This window comes from Cupressus sempervirens, chromosome 6 (assembly GCF_028749045.1).
Source record: "Cupressus sempervirens isolate cs-2001-9-10 chromosome 6, ASM2874904v1, whole genome shotgun sequence".
In the NCBI taxonomy this organism is placed as follows: Eukaryota; Viridiplantae; Streptophyta; class Pinopsida; order Cupressales; family Cupressaceae; genus Cupressus; species Cupressus sempervirens.
In genome coordinates this window covers 461,922,211-461,940,258 of record NC_143123.1, presented here as the reverse complement: position 1 = coordinate 461,940,258, position 18,048 = coordinate 461,922,211, and the positions used below count along the sequence as shown (strand labels likewise).

General features: G+C 37.9%; 1 protein-coding gene across 1 annotated transcript in view; it reads left to right on the top strand.

The window, feature by feature from the left end:
* The window catches only part of GALK (Mevalonate/galactokinase family protein), a 135,022-nt gene that overhangs the window by 82,085 nt on the left and 34,889 nt on the right, over positions 1–18,048 (top strand). The window contains exon 10 of the mRNA XM_089788565.1: positions 15,767–15,837. Within this exon, the coding sequence (XP_089644691.1) occupies positions 15,767–15,837 (71 nt within the window). The remainder of the gene's footprint in view (positions 1–15,766; positions 15,838–18,048) is intronic.

Sequence of the window (18,048 nt, the reverse complement as noted above, 5' to 3'; positions counted from 1 at the left end):
CAAAAAAGAATGTTTAAACTATTGGACATGCTTACGCAAATGGTGATCAACATCACCATAGAGAATAACAACAACAATTGAAACTGTGGAGGAAATGAAGGACAATCTGTTAATAAAAGTCCTAACTATAGGAACCTTACAAATAGCTCTTGGCCTATTTTACTAACATTTAGTCTAAGAATTGAGCAATAAGAGGAGATAGAGCCCAATTTGGTGGAACTTCAAGATCAATTAAGGCAAGACTGGAAAGACAAAGGTCTTCAACTTGAATTACTAATAAAGGACTATATAGATTTAAGGAGACACATGCCTAAAAGAGGAAACTATGACAATCACTTAGAATTGAAGAGAAAGGTTGGGGAATTAATCATACCCTATTTTGCTGGATCGGGTAAAACTACAACATGTGCATGGGTGTAGACGATAGACACATTTCAATTAAATCCTATGTCAAAAGAAGATGCCATCAAGTATGCTTCCTTACATTTGGATTAGATAACACATGAATGTTGGTACCATGACATGACCACCATGTGTCATGCACAAATTGCCCTTTATTTGGAATTTACAAAGAGATTGATTGAAAGATTTGATAACAAAGATCCAAAACTTCAATTCAAAGAGTTGGTACAACTTAAACAAATAAGATCAATTAATGAATACATAATGGAATTCCAAAGGTTTTTAAGTCCTATTTATTGACATATTTATAGAAGGTTGATAGTCCTATTTATGGATGGACTAGTGGATCCATTAAGATGATGGATAAAGGCTCCCAATCCTAATACACTACAAGAGACCATCAAGAATTTAAAGAAAATGGATTTAGTGACAATAAAAAGAAAAGCACCACTCGACGAACCATCATACTCTAAGGACAAAAGGAACCATCATAATCGAAGGACTAGATCTATCCACCATTTCAAAGGGATGCACCAAGGAGGAACAAGTTGGATGAGGAGACCTCACAAAATATAAGAAGGAAATTATACCTTAGATGCAAAGAGCCATGGGAGCTATGGCATTGATACATGGGAAAAGGGAAAATCCATTACATAGAAGTGAGGTGCAATAGCAAGGGTAAAGAAGATGAGGAGTTGAATAGAAAACAAAGTAAATGAGAAGATGAACCCAATACAACTTCCTTTCAAAAGTAGAGTGAACCCTCATCTACATAATTGGATCTTTTGGATATATTTCCTTAAGAGTACAAGGGACATTACAAGCATCCCATAACCATTCTGATAGATATTGAAGCCACTTGTGCAACTAAAAAAATTGCATACTTACATATCCCAAAGGCTTCCAACTTGTAAGCAAGAAGAACTTGGTATGATAATGGCAAATGCTTCAACATTGAAAGAAATAGGTCAAAGACAACTTTCATGTGTTGGAGTTGGGTGATATAAATATAGTTTTAGGCATACAATGGATGAAGTCTATTTGAAAGTTTGCTCAAGATTTTAGGACCATGATCTTTGCATCTAGGTTTGTTGGTGATACAATCATTGTTAAGGGATTTCTTGATGAAGCTCCTCAAGATACATAATCTAAGAAAATGCAAAATTTTCCTAAGAGTTTTGAGAAGGGCTTACAAGGTTATCAAAAAACTCTAGCAAACAAGCTCCATGAAGCTACAATCAAAGGAAATTCCCATTTTTTGGGACTATTTTATCGAAGGTTGATAGTCCTATTTATGGATGGACTGGTGGATCCATTGAGATGATGGATAAAAACTCCTAATCCTAATATATTATAAGAGACCATCAAGAATTGAATGGAAATTGATTTAGAGACAATAAAAAGTAAAGCACTACCCAAGGAACCATCAAAATCTAAGGACCAAACCAATCCACCATTTCAAGGGGATGCACCAAGGAGGAGCAAATTGGATGAGGAGACCGCACAAAATTTGAGAAGGAAACTATACCTTACACATAAAGAGCCATGGGAGCTATGGCATTGATACATGAGAAAGGGAAAATCCATTACATAGAAGTGAGGCCTAATAGCAAGGGTGAAGAAGATGATGAGTTGAGTAGCAAACAAAGTGAATCAAAAGATGAAGCCAACACAACTTCCTTTCAAAATAAAAGTGAACCCATTTGCATCATTGGATTTTTTGGACATACTACTTTTACAGTACAAGGGACATTAGGAGCATCCCATAAGCATTCTCATAGATAGTGAAACCACCCACAACTCAAAAAACTCCACAATTACCATCTCCCAAACACTTCCAACATATAAGCAAGAAGAACTTGATATGAGAATGGAAAATGCTTCAACGTTGAAAGTAATAGGTCATAGTTGAAAGTTATACGGTTAAAGTTGGAGTTGGGCAATATAGATACAGTTTTAGGTATACAATGGATGGAGAATATTGGCAAGTTTGCTCAAGACTTTAGGACCATGATCTTTAGTGTTCACATCTTGGGTCAATGGTAACACAATCATTGTTAAAGGATTGCTTGATGAAGCTCCTCAAGATATATCATCTAAGAAAATACAAAATTCTATTAAGAGTTTTGAGAAGGTCTTACAAGCTTCAAAAAACTCTAGCAAACAAGCTCTATGAAGGGAGTATGTAACTACAGTCGAAGGAAATCCCCATTTTCTTGACACGATTCAAACACATTAAAAGATTCAAGGGTGTTATCTAAGGATTCTTCACGGGATTAGTAAGAAAGATATGTACAAGTCCCACACACATGTTGTTCTATAGAGAATTAATAACTAAGAAAGTTGTAACCACAATACAATGCTTCAGCTATCAATCAAGTAAAGGACAAAGCAGTGTTAGAATACTTGTGGATAAGCATCTTCCCATCCTTAAGCTAATAACAAGATAGCCATAAAATACATTTGTTATCAAAGGGCAACAAACCTTGAACACCTATAGGTAGTTAGGAATAGAGATTGATAATTTATACATAGTATTTAAAAGTCAAGTATGTAGTGTTGCATATGCCCCTAATATAGCCAGTGACATCAAGCTCTCATCAATGAAAAATGTCTTATTGATAATACTTAATGATTGTCCTATCAAACATCAAAGTAAAGCACACAGAATAAGATGTGATATCAAGAAAAGATTTAATATATGCGGTTAGTCCCGAGGAAAGATTTGATGGGAAAGAACACTTTGATACCTGAAAATTCAGAATCATGATGATTCTTGAAGAAAATGATGTAAAACAATTTGTTGATAACGCATCCAAACAACCTCCAGTTGGACCTCATAAATCTATCTGGAGCAAAGGAAATAGGAAAGCCATTCAAATCATATTAGATGGAGTAAAAAATGATATCGTACCCATGCTTACAAAACATCAAACAACATTTGATTTGATGAATGCATTACTAAATGCATATGAGGTCAACAATGCAACTAGAGTTCTCGCACTACAAAGGCAACTAAATCACATACAAATAAAGAAACGAGAATCAATGAATTCTTACTTCCTAAGGGTTGCCGGCATTAGAGATGAACTGTCAAGTATAGGAATCGTTATTAGTGACACAAAATTAACACTGATGGCTATAGATGGATTACCAGATTCATGGGAAACTTTTGCACAAGGAATAAGTGCGAGAGATAGACTTCTTGACTTCAACAGACTTAAGGGGCATTGTCCTCAAGAAGAATCTAGAGAATTAAAGAAAGGAGGGAAATTGAAAACAAAAGATGAAGAATTTCATGTTCTTAATACAAACTCCTATAAGATAAGATAAGATAAGATAAGATAATATATTAATGTCCACGAAAAACCAATACGGTTTATGAGACTGAGCATACAAATAGAAGAGCTAGCCAAAGCAGAAGCACCAAACGGTGACTGAGAAGAAACAAAAGCAAGAGACAAAACAAGAAAGAAGACAAGGTAAGAACTAAGGGTCCTTCCTTGCCATAAAGAAATCAGTAATAGAGGGGTAGACCCATGAACGATCCACAGTCTTAGAATGCCGCGTAGAACTGTTGTAGGATTGTCGCTGCTTGGAAAGACTGGTGCAGAGTCTGACCGATCTAGAATGAGAAGTATTGGAAGGCCTTTTCAAACCCCGTGGAGGAGACAATGGAGAGAAAAAGGCAGTAATGAGCTGATTTGAAGTACGCCCTTGAGGTATAAAAGACTGCTTGGTAATCTCTCGAAGATTGGTGGGCTCCTGAAGATAAAGTGCAAGACACCACTGATCGATATAGCTGAAGAACATCGAAAGAGAAGAACAGTCTCTAAAAAGGGAGTAAAATCTCCCTCTCATCTCATAGTAAAGAGGACATTGAAATATGAAGTGGATCTCAATCTCCACCTCTGCCAAAGTACACAACTAACATATCCGATCAGCCCAAGCCATATGGTGGTCGATTCGAGCCTTGAGGCGGTGAGAACCAACTTTTAAAGAACCTAAAGAAAACTGTAAGGCATGATTCCAACGCCGATAGAGATAAGTAGGGCAAATAATAATACCATCCTGAATCTCAAGAAAATGCTTAGCATAGAAGGCCATCCTCGGTCGCAAACCCCTTGGGGGATTATTCCAAGTAGTGGTAATGTACTGTCTATAAATATTAGGTCTGCATGCTCATTCAACTCCTAGCGTGAGGGGAAAAGAGGAGCAGGAGCATCCAACAAGAATTGGTTAGGAGGAAGACGATCAATCTCAATCCTGATTGAACTCGATAAAGAGGTGGCCTGGGCGTACCAACAACGACACCTAGTAGAAGTGTCGGATCTCATAATCTCCATAGAAGAACAGTATGCCAAATGAGAGTATCTGTGTCGGTCGACACTCATCTCCATAAAACCACGAAGTCGATGAAGAAACCAAATCAAGTCAAAAATGGCAGCAAGTTCGAGAGGATGAGCTCCAAACTCAGCCAAGACAATGTTGTAGGGGGTGAGTCTGTGACATCATATGATACGCCGTATCAACAACGTCTGAACCCACTCAATAGAAGCCCAATCAGAAGCAATAAGAGAAGGTCCCCAAACAACTGAGCCATAGAGAATTGTTGAATGAACCAAGGAGTCCAAAAGGGACAACTTGGACGAAATATCCTGGAAATGATGTCTGAAGCATTGTCTTTCTAGCAAAGCAAGGGAACCCATGCCCTTACTAACTCTAGATTGAATAGCTGGTCTCAAGCTGAAGCGCGGCCTTGAGAACTTGACACCAAGATACATATAAGAGGGAGTAATCTCAACCTCTTGACCCTAAAAGAAGAAATGAAGATGAGAGGTCTTTAAATAGTTAAAGATCATAACCCGAGTCTTAGACAAATTGACCACAAGCTGCCGTTGATCACAAAAAGAAGCCAGACCATCAAGGAGTCTTTGTAAGCTGTCGGGAGAAGAAGCTAAGAGAACCACATCATCAACAAAGAGGAGAATGGAGATCAAGACCTGATGCAAATAACACCCATCTCCCGGTTGCGAGGAGTTCCGAAGGAAATCTTTCAACTCATCAATATACAAACTAAATAGTGTAGGAGAAAGGGGACAACCTTGCTTCACTCCAATGGTGCTCTGAATCGGAACAGAAAAGCCCTCTGAGTTCTGAGCCTACCGGTTACCCTCTCATAAAGTCTCATTATAGCAGTTTGCAACATATCTGAAATCACAATCTCATGAAGCTGTTGAAATAAGGCCAACCTAGGAACAAAATTGAAAGCCTTATGGAAGTCCACAAAACAACAATAGACCTTCTAAGAGCGTGTCTAGCCTCCTTAATGATAGCCCGCAGCGTGAAAATATGATCCATAGTCTGATAGTTTGCCTGAAAATCGGCCTGCCCTTTAGCTCTACAACCTCTTCTATCAAGCTCACTAGATAACATGGTGTTCAGAGCAGTGGCATAAAGTTTGGCAAAAGTATGTCCAATCATAATAGTTCTATAGTTACCCGGATCAGAAGCGGGCCCAGACTTGTGAATAGGGTAAACCACATGTCTAGACCAGGACTTAGGAAACCCAGTGCAAACCACTCTATTAAAGAGTGTAGGAAGGTAAGATCCAAGAACCGAAGCACCAAGTTTGAAAAGTTATGCCTGGAAACCCTCTTCATCTGCTGCTTTGCTGCATCTCAAAGATTTGATGGCCTCAATAACAAACATTAAATACAAAAACGCTAACCCTCGCGTTAACCTATTGTTAACACACGATAACTATACAAAATACTTAGGACAAGCCCTAGGTTTACAACCAAGATAAAATACCAAGATAAAATACACAGAGGAGAGATAACCAAAACCACACATAGGTCCACACACACTCCTAGATCGATTCATGACACGATCACATGCTACATGCATTAAATGCACCAAGAATTCCAGTCGACACCAACATAGTGCCGAGTTACAACAAACTCCCAAGCATCGTCGAATGCCTAATACATGCCAAGCACAACAGACCATGCTGAGCTCCCAGACCAAGAACCCTCCAAAGCAACTACTGAACCTCCTCCCATAAACTCCAAAGTAGTCATCGAGCAAATCCAAGATGCTCTTGCATCAGATTCCCCAGGCAAATAGAAAAGTGTGTCCCACACTTTGATGCCCAAAGAGAGAGCAACAACCATCTTCATCTTCACCAAAGGCTTCCACTCCAACAGGGACAAGAAATCCAATCTGCACATCATCCACATCTGCATCATTTTGTCAAACACTAGAATATCAATCATCCAATCACTCCTAGGAACAAATTGAACATAATGCTTCATCAACAAATCCTCATCCACAACAACAATTAGTGAATCCACACCAGCAACAACAAACTCCACATCAGCAACAATATGTAGATCTCCATCAACACATGCCAAACAACACCAACAATCTCATTGCTCACAACAAGATGCTTTGCAACATACAACTCATTACTAACAACAACCAGATCATCCATGACCATGTGCTCTGCAATCTCCATGTCAGACTCAACCAACTAACCATGAAAACTAATCTCCATCCTAGCATCAATAAGGTTAGGAATATTCTTAGCAACAACCTCAAGTTGCTCTGCAGGTTCTGTATTAGACTCCACGAACTGATCAACAAAGCCAACCTCTTCCACCTTGACCTTGCCATACCATCTTCTCTCGCGAACAAGTCTCTTAACCGGCCAGACAACTCTCTTTTAGATTGGTAGACTCCAACTCCACAAACATCCATTGAATGCCTTTCTCACCCCGTCCTTAACTCGATTAGCCAAGGTAGCTTCAAACCGAGCAAACATCTTAGAAAACCTCCTCTCCACCACATCACGAAGATTCGCAATCATCTCAGGGTGCAATCCTCTCAGAGCCATCTCCCAAGATCTTCGTAAACCCTGCAACAAATCCTTCCCACGCTCCTTGTGATAAAATTGAATTGTTTGCAAGTCAGATCGCAACCTTCCACCTCGCATGAACAATCAAAAACCAAATCACAAGTCCAAAAACACGGATCTGCAATACACAAACTCTCTGCGATCATACCTCAACAAGATCAGTCTTCTGTCTTCGCATCCATCGATCCATCTGCAAGCCCTCTGCAATTGCAAGTGAAAACCACAATCTGCCACCTCACAACCAAGAGATCTAGACTCCATAAAGAAAAAAAAATCCACCACCAGATCAAGATCTTCTCAGATCTGCTTTTCTCAACCCAAATCCTGGTGCAAACTGCCACAACTTTGGCTATCTGTCTACACACTGAGGAACAACCTGACTCTGATACCCCCTGATGCAGTGCATGGCAGGAAAATCCCCAAAGGAGATGTCCTAGCCCCTTGCGAATAACCACACAACGCAAACACAACAACAAAGCAAGACAAATGCAATTCAAGATCTGATACCAAATCACAACTCTTTATTTATAAAATAACTATTTACATGCAATATGCTCGGTTATAAGGCCTTCCAGGTTACGGCCAAATACAACAACAATTACAATAACAGTTTTGCAAAATCCATCAAGATCCAATCCAAATCCTAGCTAGTCCAGAGCCATAATTGCATAAGAACACCCAAGAAGAATCCACACTTGTACCCTCAGGTCCACCAAGTTATTCTTTGGTTCTCAAGCTGCAGCCCTAGCTTTGCTCACAAAAAATCGCAACTCCACCACAATCCTGCTGTAAACAGCCTCACGTTCGGCGCTCTATCCACAGATTTAGGAAAACTCGCCCTTCAACTACTCTTCATACTCACTCCTCCGAATGAATGAATCACTCCATGAATGAATTACTAAAAGACTGGATTCTGGAGAGCAAATTGAAGGCTGAATTATTAATTTTATCTACTGTATCTACTGTTACTGAGAAGTTGATTGAACAAGTGTTGAAGACTGGATTTTGGAGAGCAAATTGAAGGCTGAATTATTAATTTTATGCTTTTACGTCCTGGTTGGGAGTTCAGTTTGAATGTTATAGGGCTGCCGTTTCACTATAAGGCAGCAGTTTATCAATTGCAGGGTCATGTTCACCTAAGGAGGGTTTGTGTGACATTTCTGAGGGGTCGTGTTACAATTTTCAAGAGCTGCGTTCAATTTATATGGCTTGCGATATATATTATTGGGGCTGCTGTAGATTCACATTGGACTGCAAATTAAAAGTCAAAGCCAATCTATATTTCCATTTTCTTGGCATTTTAAATATTATTGTTGCTACTATTTGTTTGAAACATTGTTGGTAATGAATTCAAGCTAGAGCAAATCGGTTGTCTCTTATAATTATATAATTGCACAGTTCATAGGGTAGAATTATGAATTAATGTTGGCATTCATGCAAACTTCTTAGTATTAAATTGATCTGAAATTGTAAGTGCCCAATTGCATTCTCTAGTGTAATTTTGAAAATCAGATTATCGAATCTGCAACAATAATAGTAAAGATTGCCAAATGTTTGACGAAATGTTAGACTATTTATTAGCAAAGGAAAATTGATGATTGTTAAGGATATAGCCAGTTGGGGTTTTTACAGTGGTATTAGAATGGTTTCCTACCAATCTGTAGCAATTGGGTTCAGTTTTTATTTTGTTCGGTGCTAACTGTGAAGATTTTCAGATCTGATTACTAAAGTGACCAACACTTTATTTTCTCTAGCTATGGATAGACATACGACTAACATTTCTAGAAGTCAGTGGAGTAATGAGGAAGTTAGCATAAAAGTGAATGCCTTGCAAGAGAGTTTGGAGAAACTGAAGCTTCATCAACAGAGGTTGTCAGAGGGCTTGTCGGATCCCACGACAGTTGAGAGGGCAGCAAGTATATGGTTTTCGCCTTTAGAAGGCCGACACCAAGGTTGCAGGGAAGGAAGCTTGAGTTTTTTCCAACAAGTGTCCATGATGCTGATGTACCTATATTTAGTACGACACCTACTAGCCCCATCCGCAGTGTTGATGATGGACTCATTTCATAGAGATCAATAGATGTTGTTGTTGCTGCAGTTAGTGTAGAGACAATTGATGCAATTGTTACTATTGATACTTCACACTCTCTCGAGGACAGGATTATTATTGGAGATTTGTATGTGAGCTGTCATAGTGTTGCTCTGGTGCAAGAGGCAGTTGCTTCCTTAGGTGGGACCGATGCATGTATGTAGTCACCCATGATGTTGGTGATTTGTATGTTACAGCGGAGTTAGTAGATGTGGGTTGATGCTTTAGTGTTATTGATTCACAACTTGACGTTGAGTCATGTGTGCAGTATTAGGTGTCACCGGTTGAGGCTTTATTAGGAGATGTGGATACAGATAGTATGGACACATCTGATGATACATTTGATGATGCTATGAGTTGCACCGGGTACGATATCCCTTGCCAGGTATCAGCTGATGACTCCGAGATGGTTTTGGATGGGTCTCGGATCAGTGTTTACAGGATCTAACCTTTGAGGTGGAAGCTGAGACATGTGGGGATATTGATATTGTGAGGGCTTCCATTTCTTTAGATGAGGAGTTGATTCAGGTACATAGTAGTTTTATGTCGGATGTAGAGTTGTGCAAGGTCGATAACACACATGCAATGAGTGATATTGTGGTGGGCAATTCTGATTCAGTTTCCTATCACAGTGCAGTTAGTGAGACAAAGAGATTGCATAGGAGCCAGGGATTACAAAGACATCATGTGACCAGTCAGTTGAAGGTGAGTGATAGTGACATTTCTTCAGCTCTTGGGCATCATGATGCTGTCTGTTAGATGCTAGCTACATCTGGTTGGGGTGCTTCTATGTCTAAATGAGCATGATGATAGTACTCTTTCTCTAGGAGAGGTTCATGCACTACAAGAGGCTGTTAGGATCTTGAAGCATAACTATTCACAGCTAGTTGCTGACAGGGATTACCTTTGGAGTGGTGTAGCACCTGTTATGAGAAATTGTTAGAGAAAGAAGAGGAGGTGGTTGAGCTCACCCAAGGGCTTGAGGTAACTATGGACTCTCTTCAGTGTACTCATTTGGTTCTTCAGGAGTCATAGTCACAATTGAACGAGGCGAACGTAGAGTTGGAGCATGTTTGGACCACACCAACCTTAGATCGAGTTCATTTGCATATTGTTGTTGGTAGTGATTTTTCTTCTATGGTTGGGGATGATGGGCGTGATGATGTGGTAGACACATCCATTTCAGATATGGGTGCAATAGGTACGGATTAAGTAAGAGTATTAGTGGAGTTGAGCTCTCATGTTGATTTGCTTCCTTCTGCTAGAAGTGAATCTATTTCTTCATCGCATACAACTGATAGCATTGGTCAATTGGCAGTGACACATTTTTAGAGGGATCGACTGTGGGTCGCAGGGGAGCTGGTTGATGCTTCCACATATAATTTCTACTGCACAGAGTCTTTCATGGAGTATCATTTGGAGAGTTCAAATGTGCGGGAGGATTCGTACAGTGTTTGAGGGTACTCTCATCTGAGGCTCTTGTGGCATTCGAAGGTTGGTGGGAAAGATTATAGAGACTCTGTCTACTATGCTTCCCCACAAGGATTTCGAGGTTGGGTTTGCTAAGAGGATTGCCCTGGATCCTGCCGACCAGTAGTTTAGAGTCAAAGATTGGAGCCATCTTTTGATTCGCAGACTAATACTGATAAGGCCTTGACAAAGATTGGGAGACTGTGAGGAGTGCTCATCACTTTTATTTTAACCCACAGGTAGAGGATTTCGTTTCACGTCGGTGTGGGTTGGCTCCAGTTTCATACCATCCGTTATGGGATGGGTTGTTAGCACCATCTTTTGCAGATGGGATTGATAGCTGCAAATTAGACCCCTTGTAGTATCTACACACCTAGGATAGTTTGGCAGAGGTCAGAGTTGGTGGTAGTGTTTTAGGTACGTATGGTTGTTACCATTGCCACAGTGCAGTTGGGTGCGAGTATCAGTTTGATGGGGACTCAGGTGTGGACAGGGTTGATATTTCAGTTAGGTTGAGTTCCGATGAGTTGTTGCCTACATAATTGCCTTGAGTCAGTTTTCACATAATTTTGATGTTGATGTCCGTTATTTGGGTGTTGGTGCTACAGGAGTTGCTTGTACACAACAGGGATAGTATGCAGTTCTACCTTTGGGATCCAGGTGGATTGTGATGTCCATTTTGCTCTAGGATTGTTGGGGACAAGCAATCTTAGGGAGGGAGGATTGTAATGTCCCCTTTTTTAGCAGCTTCTTGTAGTTGGCTAGGTCAATTAGCCATCGCGACCCTCGTGAGCTGGCAATAGGATTTGTGGGTCTCAGTTATGTAATTATAGGCTTTCCAACAACCTATGGTGTGTTTGGCTCCATTTGAGGGACTTACTATTTATAGTAAGTCAAATTGTTCATTCCGAGGAGCTCAGTTGAGTTAGAGGAGTTGGGTGATGCTCTCGGTTTTAATTTTGGGCTTCCGATTTGGGCTCCAAGAATCTTGGAGGGAGTGTCTATTTATAGTAAGTCACCCCGTCAGGTTCATTCATCATCTTTCATCATCAGGATCACTATGGTGTTGTCAGATTTTGAATTTGATGCTTCTTTAGTTGTTTTCACAAGACGGGTGAATTATTATTATTATTCATCTAAATACACCGAGGTTGCTATTTTTATTGGTGTTGTTTGTTGGTCACCTTAGTATCATTGCTCGTTGGGAACCGGGACGAAAAGTTTTAAGTCGCGGGAACAAGAAACAATGACCTTGCATGTCAGAATTTTAAGTTATGGTGGAAAAGGTCATTTTTTGGAGCCAAAAGCAATTAATAAATTATATTAATGGCACTTTAATATATTCTAATGTTGTGTAGTGTAAGCTTCTTAAGTTGAGTTCTTTTGGGAAACTGGTGCCATTTGGAGATTATGAATATGAGGACATTTGATGAGAAAAACATCCAATTATTTGATTATCTTATTTTGCTCTTGTTGTCTTTGTGACATTTCTGAGTTTGTGGTTTTGTGCCCTTGTTGAAGTATAAGGGTTAGATTCTGAGTTTATCTTGCAATTTGCTGTTGAGGTAAAGCAAATAGTGATTGCTTCTCTATTGTATCTATTGTTATTGAGAAGTTGATCAAACAAGTGTTGAAGACTGGATTCTAGAGAGCAAATTGAAGGCTGAATTATTAATTTTATGCTTCTACGTCCTGGTTGAGAGTTCAATCTGAATGTTATAGGGCTACCGTTTCACTATAAGGCAGCAGTTTATCAATTGCAGGGTCATGTTCACCTAATTCTGAGGGGCCGTGTTACAATTTTCAAGAGCTGGGTTCAATTTATATGGCTTGCGATATATATTATTGGGGTTGCTGTAGATTCACATTGGACTGCAAATTAAAAGTCAAAGCCAATCTATATTTCCAAGTTTTTGGCATTTTAAATATTATTGTTGTTACTATTTGTTTGAAACATTGTTGGTAATGATTTAAAGCTGGAGCAAATCGTTTGTCTCATATAATTATATAATTGCACAGTTCGTAGGGAAAAATTATGAATTAATGTTGGCATTTATAGAAATTTCTTAGTATTAAATTGATTTGAAATTGTAAGTGCCCAATTGCATTCTCTAGTGTAATTTTGCAAATCGGATTATCAAATTTGTAACAATAGTAGTAAAGATTGCCAAATGTTTGATGAAATGTTAGACTATTGATTAGCAAAGGAAAATTGATGATTGTTAAGGATATAGCCAGTTGGGGTTATTACAAGATTTGTACATTAGAGGATTTTCAGGTATACCCTTATAATATTAAAATGTATATATGAGAGCTGGAATAAAATGGAGCAATTTAATATTATAAGGGGGGGCTAAAGGTCAAGGAGGAATAAGACGAAAAGCTAGAGGGAAGTTTAAGAGTAACAGGGGAATAAGACGAAAAGCTAGAGGGAAGTTTAAGAGTAATAGGGGAATAAGATGAAAGCCAAAAGGGAGTCGAAGTGTCTCAGATTGTGTATAAAAAAAGGGAAAGAGGCTCATTCCTAGATATGCTTGATTTATTATTCAGATTTTAGTTTCTCTCTTGGGAGAGTAATCAGAAAGCTTAAGCTTTCAGTTAGTGTGAGGACGTAGCCCCTCGTGCTGGTAGATAGTGGACGCAAATCCATTGTCCGTGGAGATGTCATTTCAGGAGTCTCGTATGTGCTTACAGGTTCTTCTTTGAGTGTTCCAATCTGGCTGTAAATTCTGTATTTAAGATTGGATTTCGAGTACTGGTTATTGTATTGTTGTTGTATAATGCAATAATGTTGTTTAAGGAGTTTTATAAGAGTTTTTCTGGTTTTATATTGTGGGTCTGTAATGCATTTTTATATGCTTGAGTTCTGAGTATCATTTTGAGAAAGAACGACTTAATATTTGTTGTAGTTTCTGCTGGTTTCTATTGTGTTTTGTAATACTACTGCGTATCTTTAGTTCTGGACATATTTTGAGAAAAATCGAGTAGATATCCGGTTTGGGATATTTCAGATTAAGAACACTAGCCTGATTTGTGTAAATAATGAAGAGATGCGATTAAGGAGAGAATGTGTCTCTTCCCAAGAAAAGGATGTAACCATTTGATACCATAAGATATTTAAAGAGGATGAATACCATTCCGAGTGGTCATTTTCGAATTGTTATTTTCTTCTACTTATTCATATTTGGATCACTCATTTTGAGTAGCAGCGTTATTGGCAAAATAGGTTTAATACACTTAAAGCTAGTGATGGGGAACAACACCGTCACCATTGCTTCAAAATCGTAATCAGGAACACCACATTCATCATCATCACTATAAGTGATTAGGAGAAGGCTTATGACATATTTGATATTGCCATATCGTGAACAGCTATTAACAATCAAAAGGAGACTTACAGCACAATTTACACAATCATTCTAGGAATAGTAAAGTTAACTCCATAGTTGTGGATCGGAGTATAATTGAGATCATTATTTCATAATTCCTATTGTCATATAAAAAACAGCAAGTATACTCCATCTCATCAAATCTATAGGAATATTATGGCATTGGACATCATATATCGAATGAGATATCAATTGTATTCCTTGAGGATAATCAAGTTAGAGTGAATCGATATATACATATAGCAGATCATAAGATATCATTCTTGTAGTAAGAGGTATTTACTATCACAAATATGTTTTTGATAAAGGATTTTTGTTAAAAGTAAATTATTTGACTAAAAGAAGTCTCATGCATTGAATTGTAAGTAAATAGTCCCTTATTCATAAGAAGTTACATAAGGGGACATTACATATCCAATTATGACATTGGCTGAATTGGAGAAGCCTTTATCTCATTAGTCCTTTTATCAGAACTAGTCTTATCCATGCTTCTAGGATGACCAAGTGCGACTTATAGTAGCACCATCCTACCTTGCTTTCCAAGAGTTCCTTTGTTGGAATGTATGGATTCAGTGCTTGCAAGTATTCTGATGGATATAAGTTCAAATAAAGCCATTGGGTGTTTGCTTAGGGGTTAGCTTTTATCTACTAAATAGCTTTGTATCATTGAATGAAAGTTTATTGGTGATTGTACTTTCTTTACTTCATAAATATCTGATAATGAGGTTACCCCACTCTGGCTGGGTTGATAGCTTGTGGTATATGGACTTGGGGGTTGCAAGGATTACGTGAGGAAATAATAAAATTCCATGATTCTGCACTGAGGTGTTAAAGTTGGATGTGCACGATCAGGCATTGGACAAGGGCAAATTAATCACTTCTCTAGATCACTTGAATTAGTACTGTTTATAGCTGCAGTTTCTTATTTCCCAAGTAAATAATGGGGAACAAGGTTTGAGGAAATTAAGCATAGTTTTACAATCTTAGATGCTCTGGTCTTGAGCAATATGCGCTTTAGTTGAACTATAAGCTAAAGTGAACTGTAATCCAATTTGTTTAATCAAATGTTCATCTTTTTTATTTAATTTGACTCACTCTTCTTGAAAATGTAAGATGAAGTTAGCAGTATGTTTGAAGTGGAACTGTCATACATGTATTATATTTCTTTGATCTTTCATTGTTTATTGTGACTTTGATAGTTTGTTGAATGTAAGATCCTGCAGTCTCTGATATTAGTTTTGTAATGCTGTTATTGAATTGCCTGTTGAACTCATTACTGGATTTTGTTGAACTCATTACTGGATTTTATTACTGGATTTTAGTTTTCTAATGTAAATAATTATAGTTATTTGGATTTTTTATTGTTTATTGGGATTTTGATAGTCTGTTGGATGTAGGATTTGGCCGTTTCTGTTGTTAATTCAGTGATGCTTATTGAATTGCCTGTTGAACTTATTTCTCAATTTTATTTTCTAATGTAAATATACTCTTGTACAGAGAGCCTCTCATGTATATTCAGAAGCAAAACGTGTTCATTTATTTCGGGAAACTGTGATATCAAATCTAAGGTATGTGTTCATAGCAATTCCAGTTAACCATATAGCTTTTTGGTCATTATTTTTCTTAATTGGACCACTGATTTTACAAATTTCTGAAATCTATATGTTACTGTCACAGAGTTTTCACAAGGGAAATTTAGCACATGGATTTGAGATCTTGGAATACAATGACTTCTGCAACATTAAAATACTTGCTCTTCAATCCATGAGCGTTGTCAAAATACATGTTTCTTTGTATTTGTATGAAGAAATGGAAACCTTTCTTTCATTAGCTATAATTTTGTAAAGGGTAATGTCCCCTTCCTAACTCACCCTAAAATCAGAATTGTTAAAAAAATTAGGGTTAGGGTGCATCTTATCAATTAAATATCTTTGTAGAATGTGCCCCGAGACATGAACCTTGCAATCATAAACAATATATATTCAGTTAGGGTTAGAAAAACAACATAATATTAAATATTATTAATAATGTTGCACAAACACATTAGGGTTTGAAGGAAGAGACATGATGGATCTGCCTGAAGCCATTTCTACACAAGTCCATGAGGAATGTCTTCCATAGTCCTCTCATTGGGAGTCTTGTACCTAATTTTCCTATCCTACCTCATCTTTGGAAAGAACATACCATCTTTTGGATTTGAGTAGAGGTCGTAAGTGCGTTCCTTGACTCTTCTACGTAAGGACTCTCAAGTCCTAGGACCTGTTATGGTCAAGCCTAGGATGACCTACCTAATTAGCCCCTCAAACCCACTTTTCGTGGAACTTAGGCCCTTCTTTTTAGATAGGATTCAGATAGACAAACATTTCTCACATTTTTGTCATCATTGGCAACATAGTCATCAACATTGATTTTGATATATGGCAATCAACATAGATTTGAGCATTATTAATTTTATATATATATATATATATATATATATATATATATATATATATATATATATATATATATATATATATATCTGTGTGTGTATGTATATATACATATGTACATATATGTATATAGATAGATATATACACAGTTACACACATATGTATATACACACACACATAATATATATGTATGTATGTATATGTGTGTGTATATACATAGATGCATATACGTATGTATATGTGTATATATACAGTGTGTGTGGATACACACACACACACACCCATGACAATATAATTTATTATAGCATAAAGTGAATACAATTCTCAAATTTTAATTTATTTAATCCCCAACTTAAGAAATTAATTTATTCATAAAATGCTATTCTTGACTTAGAATTGGAATATGACTCAAGCCTTGTGGTCACCGATATTGCTCGTGTCTTGTAGGCCAATGGGCATTTCCCCTGAAAAACTAGCGATCTTTCCTAAAAGGTGGGAGATTATCTCCAATCAACTGAAACTAAAGTTGTTAGACTTTTTGCAGGATGAGTCAAGGTTGTTGGGTCAAAATGACACTGACTCGATCTCAGAAGAGTCATACATGTGACTCACTGAGTCGCAAATCACAACTTGACTTGCCGAATTTGAACCAATTGACTTGGTTGACGTCAATGTAAAGTGGGGCATTAAAAAAACATAAAAAACATTTTTTTTTTTTTTTTTCTGACCTATTTCTTCCTTGCTGCTCGAAAAATTCAATTTGAGATGCAAAAGTCACGTCTAGAATCAGAGTGGGTCACAGAGTTTCAATGACATCATCATATAGAAGCTACATGAATGCTACCCCTTCCTATGACAATTGGAATTGCTTGAGTTCTCGTGCATTGTTCAACTCATAAGAGATTTGGCATGAAGAGATTTGGAAATTGCATTTTTGGGCTTTATTAGTACCGTGTTTGGTATCTTAAATTCAAGAAAATGATGCACACTATGGAGTCTATGTGGTTTGAAGGTACTAGTTTGTTCTCAAAACCTGTGAGGGGTGTAGCCCCTTGACCTTCTCAAGGGGCTTTGCCCCTCAACCCTGCTGGGGGCACTACCTCCAGACCCCCGTGAGGGACATTGCTGTAATAATGATAAGTGAGATGCCATAAAAATGATATAACACCAGCATGAAATGCCAATTGCTCATTCCATCTCAAAAAACTTGCGGTTTCATGAAAATTACAGGCTCCAAAAAGGGTGTTCAAGTCAAAAGTACTATTCAAAACGACATGCCACCTTTCAAGCATGACTCCCACTTTTTGACTAGGAAACCAGTCAAACCAGGATCTTCATTTGAAAAGT